We start from the raw sequence: 11,245 nt of genomic DNA on the forward strand, positions 1-11,245 counted from the left end.
ACAATTTTTCTCTGCATCACAAATTTACAATAGATATACAAATCATGGCATTTATCATTCTATCAGCTGCATGCAAAACCACAATAACAGGTTTTCACCTACAGGTTTTGAGTTTGAGAACCACTAATTGACATGGCCGCAGCTGCTGGTGCTGTTAACCGAACTTTGACGATGTATTCTTTGATCTCTAAGAGATCCAAGATTCCGCCCCAAAAAAATTAGAAACTAATGAGGAAAGAGAACTTACTTGTGCAAAGAAGAATGAATTAATGAAACTGAGTATAGTGTTAACCATGAATGATAAATTAGATGTTGAAATCCCACTTTTCATTTGGGGGGAGGCTACGGTCAATTTTCATTTTTCTCCCCATGTCCTAATGTTGGCAACTTGGCATTGGTGGTGGTGGCTTCCAACTTTTAACCAGAGTGCTGTGTTTCTTCCAGCCATTGCTGCGGTTGCAAGGGGGTGCAACAGATCACGAGACAGAGGATGATGTAAAATTAACAGTGATGTTCTTCAGGTTACAAGACATTGAGCATCCATCCCGTTCTACTATAGAATAGCATTGTGTAATAATATTCCATGGTTCTGTTGTAACGTTTTCCTACATTAAGTTGGAGTGAGACTTTAGTTTATCTATAGTCAAGTTTCGAGTCTCCAAAACATTCACCAAACAAAGACTTGGTACCTTGTTTGTATGTTATAGAGAAGCTAGTTACTAGTTACTAAAATGACTATATTCAGGTTTCAATGATAAACTCATACCTTAAAGAAAATGTGCTGAAATTCACATTTTCTGCATCACAAATTCACAATAAATTTACATTTGATGTTTTATATCATTCTATCAGCTGCACAGCTGCTATTACAGGTATTTTTTCTCTCAGTTTCTGAGTTAGAGCAACACGTACTGTCATGACCCCAGCTGCTGGTCCACTTAACCGAACTTTAACAATGTAGTCTTTGATCTCTACAAGCTCCAGAATTCCACCTCCTGTGCCCGCCAGATATGGCCTAATCTCCGCAAGAAGCTGAAAGAAGCTGGACATTAGCTTTGAAACAAACATTTGCATGGAGTTTGAACATATATGAAATAGATATATTTGCATGTAATTTGTAGGATTCTAAGATTTTCAAACCTTTTCAACATTTTCCTCGTTCAGATCAAGGCCCGTCTCAGTGTCCAGAATCTGCTCCACTTCCATAATCTCTGGTATTTTATCACGCAGGCGAGTTTCGATTCCCATCTTTAGTGTCATAGTGGAGCTGGGGCATGATCCACAAGCTCCTTCAAGTTTTAATACCACTACAAGGCCATCTATCTCATGTAGTGCCACATTCCCTCCATCTGCCATCAAACTAGGTCGTACCTCATCCAATACTTTCTCCACGTTTTCTTCAGTCAAGGGAAGGACACAGCTTGGTGAAACAACATGCCCTGCATGATGAAGGATCACTTACTCCTAATTATTGAAAAGAGGACTAACAGGAAAGCCATAAAATGTATAGTCATTTAAATCATTACCACGAAATCTTTATTGGTTAATGTAACAGTTATGGTTTATGAATCAAGGTGCTCATGTATGTGGCCCTTAATCATCTAATATCCGTGTATCAGTATATTAGATTTCTACAGCAATGCAGTGGTGGTGGTTTGTCTAACTTGACTCATTCCCAAATTTTATTATAAACCTATCTGTGTTCTTTCCTGCTAGAGTTTCCTTACAAACGTATTCCACTTTGCATCAGTTAGATAAAAATGAAAAGAAGTCGCAACAAAATCACAATTATAACTGAATGAAAATATTCCCATTTAAAAGGTCGGGTTTAGAATGTTAGACGAAATAGAGATGGATATCAACATCTAACTTGGATCCATTGTGTATTTCTTCCATTACTGAAATAAAAATACATGAGTTCCTAGAAAGACATTGTACATGATCGATCATGGCACTGGTATTGATTTGTCCCTTTTTAATGTTGCTGATGTTGTCAAGGTTGACATACAGTTTGAGAATGGCATCTAGTTCACGGATGCTGTCAATCCTGACTTGCTAGTTTCATAGAACAATAACCGTGCCTGCACTATTAACACAGGTGAAACAAAGACTGTTACTCATACCCTTCCCTGCTCCATCCCATCCGATCCATTGTCAGTTACCTCATTGAACTCGTTGGCTGATGTGATGGTTTCCAAGTATCCTAGTTAAGAAATGTATTTGTATATGAGAGCCAAAGTGGTAGCAGATGGATAGGTCTACCTCTTTCATTCATTTCAAGCATCTCTATGGGTAAGATATGCGTTCCTATTACTAGAATTACAATCCTCGAGATCTAAATGCAACCTGAGTTATGACTTTAGTGAAGCACGGTATTTGGAAAAAAGAGGTAGAGAACCAGAAATTAAAGCACAAACACACTGGGCCATACTTGGATCAAATTCAACATCAGGGAACAAATAAACTTTTGACTCAAAAAAATGAATTAGGTTACATTCGGACTCGTATGATAGGAGGGGAAGTCATCATTTGATTTGGATTCTGAACCTGGTTTGCTTGCATTCTTAAAATAAAAGTTGCTGGAATTTCCCAACAAAAAGTTCTAGTGGGACATCTGACAGCAATAGAGTGCAAGAGAAACAAGGGTAGTTGTTTCAATTGTGGCATTTAGCACAAGCCAAGATATTGTTCTTAGAGCTTATTCCTAATCACTGCATCTCTAACAGTTTCTTCCCTATTTATGTTGCACCAGTAAGCAAGGGTGATTCTAGACGTAAACTTCTTGTTCCATCACTTCAATGTTGACATATCATGTCCTCTCCCGCCAATCTCCTAAATATTTCCTCACACTGATAATTTAGCCTGGACAGTCCATCCAAATTGAGATAAAAGACCCTCGGTGCCTTACACTTGTGTGTTACCGTACTGAAAATATTGAGCTACCTCTTTTATTCATCTCAAGCATATCTAGCTGTCTACTGGTAATATTCTAGCTCTTACTAAGAATTAAATTGCCAAGAAATCCAAATGCAGCCTTTAGACCAGATATTAGGACTTCAATATCACGTTTCATGTCGTAACTCACACCAGTCAAGCCTTATAAGATCCAAAATTGTATTCTTTCTCTTCCCTAGATGACCTCAAAGTTTTATACACGATGCACTTTCAGTATCTTCTGAAGAATATTAAGTTCTTGAAAGAAATGAAATAGAAAACCAATCACATGCAGTTCATACCAGCTAGGGTAGGACTTCTTTACCATCATTGTAATGTTCCTTCTAAGCAAATTGAAGTCGTTTATAGTTTGCACTTGCAATAGCTTAACTCAATCATCAGTTGGATCCATGATGTTTCGGTTTGATCAATGTATAGCCTAAAGTTTGCAAATTGGTCGCGATAATAAATACAATTTCCTTGATTCATGATCAGGTTAGACAGAGTTTTAACATCTGTATAATGTGAACATTAGGCATACATCCATCGATTTCAAACATTAGAGAACAAAATAAAATATGACTGGAAGTCTGGAACAGTTAAAGTTTAATTGTCTAGTAAGTATAGCAGAAAATCACAGTAGTACCATTTGCATTTGCATAGAAGACTAAGAATTAAAGAAACTTGAAAATTGATATATATACTCATATATACCTGGTTGTTTTCTTTGAGTAGGTTTGCAGTAAAACCCAACAAAATGTCTGCTACAAAACTGACCTCTGAGAAACGAAGTTTGCTTTGAAGAAAACCCACTGGCATCTAAAATTGAGTTCTACACACAGCAAAGAAAACCCATAATTAATGAGCTAAGAGACATTGTACTTCAAAACAATGAATCAATGAAACTGAGGAATCAGTATCAAACCTTGAAGAGTGACAAATGAGAAGTCGAAGTTCTTTCAGATGATGGGTTGAACAGAGCAGTGGTTGTTTGTGTTGTCTTTGGTGAGAATGCACCCACCATTGGATTCAGTTGAAGTTGTTCTTCTCAATTGTTTCTCTGGTTATTGGAGAGACAAAAGTGATGGTAGGAATTTTGATAAAAAGAACCAACATTTGATTGGCTGCTAATAAGAGACAAACTAGAATTGAACACACTATTCTGTGGATAGAAATGAGCGAGTTGCACTTTTACGGTTTTACCTTCCAGTTTCACTACGTCTAGCAAAATTCTTGTTTTTTTTTTTTTTTTAAAAAAACGTTTTATTAATAACTTACACATCCTACATATGTCCGTGAGGTTTGAACCCGTGACCTCAAAGTTGTCAGTTAAACACCATGACCTCAAAGACGTCTAGCAAAATTCTTGTTTTAATTCCAAAAGAAAAAGACAAAAAAAAAGAAGCAAAATTCTTGTAAGGACTGTGGTTTTGTATCCAAAAAAATGACTATGGTTAAGTAAGGCGCGTGATCTTCACATACCAGGGCCCGCCTTGTGCTTGTCGGAGGCCCTAGATGTAAAAAATATAAATTAAATTTTATAATAATTTTTATTAACCAATTAATTAAAGAATCTCCTTGCATGCCTTGAGGTATGCCTACCTCGCTTAGTTGGTGCCTAGGTGGCAATGACTGTTAGATGACTGACTAACCCTGTTAACTAACCACATTAACCCCGTTAACTAACCACACTAACCCCGTTAACTAACTCTTGCTAACCCCGTTAGCTAACTTAAATTTTAAATTTTCGAGACTCTAATCGAACTTAATTGATCTCAATAACTCTCTCCCTCAGCTTCCAACTCCCAGTTTCAAACTCAGACCCTCTCCCTCTCTCGATTTTTTGTAGTCTCTCAAAGAGCAACCCAGATGCAACCTTACCCGTAAAATCTCAAGAATCTCAATCCCAATCTCAAACTCAGACACTCTCTCTCTCTTTCTCGTCTCGCATCCACATCCGAACCCGTCAATTCTAAACTCTCGATTCGAAATGCTCGATTTCCCTTCTGAATCCCTAACCATGCCCCCTAAAAAGAAGACTGACCCTCCGACTCAAGGGGTTAATCAGAGCCAGAATTTAGGGTAGACGAGGGAGGTACGAGAAGGAGTAGTAGGCTTCAGGGTCGTGTTCCAAGCAGCAGTGAAAACACAATCTTCGACTGTCGGACTGCAGGATCGAAATCAGCGGTCAATGAAGCAAACCCTAAACGAGGAAGATCCTCCAAAAAGGGGGAATCCAATAAACCTGTGGCAGTGGATTCGGTGAATGAATCAAGCGATTCTGATGGTTTTTCACAAGAAGGTGAGGAAGATGACGAGTCCTTGCATACATAAATTCATAAATCAATTGAGAAATATATTCAGACACCATTTCAGGACAGATAAATAGATTTCCAGACTTATACATACCGAAATAGCTTTGCCTTTGCCTTTATGGGATGGTGTGGGGGAGAGCCTAGCCCTCTTAGATGATGTGTCTCTCTCGAAATAGGAACGAGAAGGAGAGGAAGATGCCGAGACCTTGCATACATAAATTCATAAATCAATTGAGAAATCTATTCAGACACCATTTCAGGACAGATAAACAGATTTCCAGACTTATACATACCGAAATAGCTTTGCCTTTGCCTTTATGGGATGGTGTGGGGGAGAGCCTAGCCCTCTTAGATGATGTGCCTCTCTCGAAATAGGAACGAGAAGGCGAGGAAGATGCCGAGACCTTGCATACATAAATTCATAAATCAATTGAGAAATCTATTCAGACACCATTTCAGGACAGATAAACAGATTTCCAGACTTATACATACCGGAATAGGTTTGCCTTTGCCTTTATGGGATGGTGTGGGGGAGAGCCTAGCCCGCTTAGATGATGTGCCTCTCTCAAAATACAAACCAGAAGGCGAGGAAGATGACGAGTCCTTGCATACATAAATTCATAATCAATTGACAATCCAATTTAGCAACAAATTAAGAAACCAATAAACAAAGGAACAAAATAGAGCAACCAGTATATACCGCAAGAGCGGGTGTAAGGCACCGAGCTGTATCTGAAGATGAAGACTTTGAAGGTGAAGCACCATGAGAGGGGGAGCTATGGCTGATTTCAATCACCATAGGTGAAGCACCATGACAGTAACGAGGAATACCGGTCATGCGAGTGGTTAGCTTTTCCCGGGCCATGGCTTCTGAAACGTTCGTTCACAATTTGGAGTTTAGAGAGAAGAGAACATGAGTTGCAGAGAATTTTAGGGCAGTGCAGTTTATACTGCTCGTTTAGGGTTAAGGTTATGTGTTGCATCTAAAACCCTTTTAGTTTCAATACAAAATTCGAGATGAATATGGAAAGTCTGCTAAATGAAAATGAAAACTCTAATTTTTAACCACTAAATGCCCGCCTATCCAAGTCCAAATTTCAAATTTTAAACACGTGAAGGAAGATTTTGGAAAAAAGAAATTTCGAAAATCACGCCTACTACACAAATAGAGAGACAAGTGTACTCTTCTATCGAAGTCAAAGGTTATAATTTCCGGTTTTGACTGTGCTTATGCTTACTTTATCTTGCACACAAACCCCCCTAAACCGACATTGGTAGCGCATACAAATGATGTGTTCCAGATACTATATAGAGACTAAATCAAACATTATAAACGACATTTGAAACCGTACAAACTTTAAGGTGACGTTAGCTCTAACATTATAAACATCAAATGCTATATACATGATAGGTGACGTTAGCTCGATCATCATAAGCATTATATACATGAAACTCAAGAACTAAAGTCAAGCATTGTACTAGTAAATGAACGTTATATTCTCCATTGATCACAACATATATAAGCATAATGAAGATATAATTGTGATTGAAGTGGAAATCTCGATACAAGTAGGAGTTTACAATATATAAGCATGTTCGATCATACTTTAAAGGTCAAACTACCTAGAAGATTATAAACCTAAAACACTATATACGGGATAGGTGACATTAGCTCCATCATCGATCATAAGCACTATATAAATTAAACTCGAGCCCTAAAATGAAGCATTTTTTTTAAAGAAAATAATTTCCATACACATTAGCTCCAAAAGTACAGACAAATAAATTATGGGGAAGTAAATTACAGTTTGATTTGACAAACCTCATGTTAGTAATGAAATCCTCTACTTACAAGTCAACAAAACCTTTAGTAATTCAAATCTCAGTCTAGATCAAAGAAATGCGCTAATGTATGCGGCAGTAAGTCTCAAAGATAAGGGATAAATAGACGAGTATTTTCAAAGAATTCATCCCTCAATGGTACAGTAGTGAAATTGCCTTCTTCAACTCGTTTTCCATGGAAGGGATCATTCAATATCACTTCCTAACACTCATCTTCTTCTGTGCACCATCAAAGTCATAATTAACATAAACACATGTCAAAAACTCTTGAATCAGGGGTGAACTGAAATACTTGGAATCAATAATTTCCTTAAGGCGGTTAAGCTCCTCAAGAGCAATATCCCAGTTTTGCATCAGTATCTCAGCTGTCAGCTTTCCCCACAAAGCACTGAGACTCCTCTCGCTGTTGGTGCATAAAGCCCTGTACTGAAACAGATAATCAGCTGCACCAAATTAGTTACCGCACTCAAACTGAAATTTTGCATATTGATACAATGCGGGGTTAGGTCGTGCTCTGCCATCTCTCTCTCACTTTCTCTTTGAACATATATGATTTTGCGGCATATATAAGCGTAGTGAACATATAAAATGAATTTTATATGGGGGTCCATCACATATATAAGCGTAGTGAACATATAATATTGACTGAAGTGGAAACCCATAACAAGTAAGAGATTAATTACAATGTACGTGCTTGTCGACACTAAAAACCTAAAATGACATCTATATGATCCATCAAGTATATAAGCATAGTGACGCTTCATCATCATAAAACCTACACCCATTGTACACTACAGGTGACTAGAGAGCTCGATCATCATAAACTAACCCTATATAAATGCAAGGTTACTAGTGCTTTATCCATCATCACAAACCCTAATCCTAAATAGGAATAATTTCCTTATTGGTCAACTAAAATGAATGTTGCATTAAATTCCATGTGCTTTCCATGTATTTATGATAATTATTAATTATGTCCATTGTAATAATTATGTGCATCATTACTATCTACTTACATCAATGTATTTCAGTTTAGAGCCTATATTCATGCAAGGTTACTAGTGCTCCATCATCATAAACCTTACACTAGTGGATGATAATTGTTCAACAATATTGAATGGGCTACTTTTTCTGTAAAGACGTTCTACTCTTTGTTTATGATAAAAGCATGATACAATGTAGACTTTCTGGAGATGTGTTCTTCATAGTGTTACCTTATTAGCTCTACATTTATTACATAATCATCTACTTCTATTACATACAATGTCTTTACTTCATGTAGACTTTCTGAAAAAGTGTCCTATGGAGAGATAGACCATTCACAAAGCAAAAACATAATAAGGAAATCTAAATTCACGTTGACATTACTGAAAAGTAAAATGAAATCCCAAACACAAAGTACAAGAAATTTAAACTACAACTATAACTAAGATCGGCACCTATATCAACAGAATAAGGAATCACTCCTCAGATGTGGGGTAGGCGTCTTCTTTTTTTGTTTTGTTTGGGCATCTACGGTGTGAGTGCTCGGCTCCTTTGCACGTACTACAGTGAATAGTTTTCTTTGCAGGTGTTGCAACCGAAGGAGGAGGATCATTGCTTGTTCCCGCAACATTTTCATTTGTCTTCTCAGCTTTTTCTTTCTCTTTCCTAACATCACATGTTTGAGTATTGTGTCCAGATCGTTTGCAATAACCACAAGATCTCTTTGCAGGTGTTGCAACTGAAGGATGAGGGTCAGTGTTTCGTTCGTCATTTTCATTGCTCTTCTCAGCTTTCTCTTTCTCCTTCCTAACATTACATGTTTGACTGTTGTGTCCAATACCTTGGCAATAACCACAAGTAATCGATCGTCTGGGAGCCTCAGTCTTCTTGTCATTTTTTTCTCTGCCTTTGGTCCTAACCGGGATAGGGTCTCTCACAACATTACCTTTCATGTTGCTGGGTGTGGCCGGAGCTTGAACTTTTTCTTTTTCTTTGACAAAACCTTCTACAATTGATGAGAGTCTACTGATCTCCTTCTACAACAAGTTGTACCTGCATCTGTCTTTGAAGCATAAAAGCACAATTGGTTGCATTCAGCAGTTAGAGCACCATATCTGCTCACTTCCAATGCTTCTCTAGGCATAGACTGATCCGGATAAGGGATTTCACACACATTTCTTGAGTCATTTGACCATCTCTTGTCGATCAGTGACTTGTGAAGCTCAAAAATGTGTTCGTTTTTCATCACCGTGAACATGTGACGACATGGTACTCCCCTGTACTAAAACATTCTGCAAGAACACACCATAATCGGGTCTTCTGCACTGTCAGTCTCTTTCTCAGGGTGGTAAACAACAATGTGGTCAAATCCAGGCCGTTTGTAAACTGATACCTTGTACACACGACTACCATCTTCATGACATTCGGCTCCTTGCTTTAGTGTAATAAAGCTCTCTTTCTTGATCTCTCTTACAATCCACTTAAACACATTGTGTGTGAATATAGAAGAGGCTTGTATCTCCAAATCTACCAAGTGAGTTACGGCACCAGGAAAGGAATTCATATTGATGAATTCATCCCTTTCTTGATTGTGTCTCAGTTTCATAAGCAATCTGTACACCAACGCAACAAGCTCCACAAGGGATTTCCCTTTACCAAGAACCCTCTTATTGAATTCTTTATTCATGCCCTCACACCTTTGTGTCCTTCTCATTCTGGCCATAAATATGTCACCAAAGAATGCTTGACAAAACTTGTCTCTCTTTTCATACATATTCCTGATCCAAATATCATCATGGAGATCAAGTTCGTCAATCATTTCCTGCCACAACCTTTCAAATTGCTCAACCGTCTGATACTTCCTCACGCATCTGTTAAAAGCCTTCAACTTTTCCTCAGACTTTAAGTGGGTAAAGGTATTTTTACCTATGTGCCAAATACATAAACGGTGCCTTGCTTCTGGCATCATAGTTTCAATTGCCTTACGCATGGTCTCGTCACTGCCTGTGAGTACTGCCTTTGGCATCTTCCCATTCATCGACTCCAAAAATGTACAAAGCAACCAAGTGTATGTCTCCTTAGTCTCATCCGAAATAAGGGCAGCACCGAAAATAATACTACCTCGATGGTTGTTTGTCCCAACAAACAAAACCAATGGCATGTTGTAAACATTGGTTTTGTATGTGCTATCGAATATCAGCACATCCCCATAACACTGATAATCAACAAATGAATGCCTATCTCGTCAAAAAATGTCCACTAACCTGTCTTCCAAATCTGTAGTGAATCTGCAAATGAAGTGCGGGTCTTTTGCTGCCAGTGCTCTCATGTAGGAAAGCGCTCATTTGGAATCACTCTCAAATAGGGAGGTCCATCGTTGTTGGTCAAGCTTGTTGTACAGGTCCTTCATGGTGAATCCCACTACCGAATATCCCCCAGCCTGCTCCACCATATACTCATACGTGTGACATGGTCTGATTGAAACCCTTGTCATTGTGTTTGTCAGAGCCAAAGCTGCATCGCTGACATGACGATGAGCACGAACGAATGCAATCTGGTTCCCAGTAGCTAGTTCATGATTATGCTCTAGAACGAATATCTTCACCATATAAACTCTACTCCCATCATTGTAATTGATTCGAAATCTAGCTTGGCAATTCACCCTAGTCTGTTTCCGAGGAGTACGACTCAAACCATCTGCTTCCAAGTACTTTTTATCTCGACTCCTTTCCTTGCAGCAGACCCACTGCCTCCACCGAATCAAACCGTTAGACTCTCCCTTGCCATCCTTCATACATCCAAATCTAACTGCTGCTGAATATGTAGAGTAGAATCTCTCTGCCTCATCCACTATTTCGAAGGTCAAAGCTCGCACATCGGCGATCGTCAGGCTTCTAAATCCGGGAACATCTACTGCCATATCCTCTACACCCTTATTCGGCTGTTTTCCATTCTCAAACGCATCCATCGCTGGTTGTACCTGTGTTTCAACTTCAGTATCAGTATATACGATTACTTTCTTATTAAGATGTGTACTGTATATAAAGTAGAAAATTACGAAAAAATAGTAGACTTATTAATTAAGGAATGACGAACCGCTTGTGTTATATTGATTGGTCTACTCAATTACATGAGTTAAACTACTTCTTTCATGAAACAATCTATGAAAT

The 11,245-nt window shown here is 38.3% G+C and overlaps 3 protein-coding genes across 3 annotated transcripts; all 3 read right to left on the reverse strand.

Moving 5' to 3' along the window:
- Window positions 1–840: 840 nt before the first annotated feature.
- LOC101309818 (nifU-like protein 3, chloroplastic-like) lies at window positions 841–4,008 on the reverse strand. Its single transcript, XM_004296412.1, has 4 exons — window positions 3,860–4,008; window positions 3,649–3,766; window positions 1,141–1,439; window positions 841–1,032 (listed from the first exon to the last, which is right to left on the reverse strand). The coding sequence occupies exons 1-4, from the start codon at window positions 3,956–3,958 to the stop codon at window positions 841–843; spliced, it is 708 nt and encodes a 235-aa protein (XP_004296460.1). The 5' UTR covers window positions 3,959–4,008.
- A 5,349-nt stretch (window positions 4,009–9,357) lies between these two features.
- LOC101295998 (protein FAR1-RELATED SEQUENCE 5-like) lies at window positions 9,358–10,236 on the reverse strand. The gene has a single exon (XM_004297838.1). It carries the CDS (start codon window positions 10,234–10,236, stop codon window positions 9,358–9,360), a length of 879 nt encoding a protein of 292 aa, XP_004297886.1.
- Window positions 10,237–10,416: 180 nt separating this feature from the next.
- LOC101296285 (protein FAR1-RELATED SEQUENCE 11-like) lies at window positions 10,417–11,043 on the reverse strand. Its single transcript, XM_004297839.1, has one exon. The coding sequence runs from the start codon at window positions 11,041–11,043 to the stop codon at window positions 10,417–10,419; it is 627 nt and encodes a 208-aa protein (XP_004297887.1).
- Between the last annotated feature and the right edge of the window lie 202 nt (window positions 11,044–11,245).

This window comes from Fragaria vesca, linkage group LG4 (genome assembly GCF_000184155.1).
Source record: "Fragaria vesca subsp. vesca linkage group LG4, FraVesHawaii_1.0, whole genome shotgun sequence".
Taxonomy (NCBI): Eukaryota; Viridiplantae; Streptophyta; class Magnoliopsida; order Rosales; family Rosaceae; genus Fragaria; species Fragaria vesca.

What these genes read in the sequence shown, in the direction of transcription:
- LOC101309818 (XM_004296412.1), bottom strand. Translation starts at nt 3,958, where the DNA reads ATGGTGGGTGCATTCTCACCAAAGACAACACAAACAACCACTGCTCTG. An exon ending in CTCATTTGTCACTCTTCAAG is followed by an intron (nt 3,767 to 3,859) that starts GTTTGATACTGA and finishes TGCTGTGTGTAG; the next exon opens with AACTCAATTTTAGATGCCAG. An exon ending in ACGAGGAAAATGTTGAAAAG is followed by an intron (nt 1,033 to 1,140) that starts GTTTGAAAATCT and finishes AGCTTCTTTCAG; the next exon opens with CTTCTTGCGGAGATTAGGCC.
- LOC101295998 (XM_004297838.1), bottom strand. Translation starts at nt 10,236, where the DNA reads ATGCCATTGGTTTTGTTTGTTGGGACAAACAACCATCGAGGTAGTATT.
- LOC101296285 (XM_004297839.1), bottom strand. Translation starts at nt 11,043, where the DNA reads ATGGATGCGTTTGAGAATGGAAAACAGCCGAATAAGGGTGTAGAGGAT.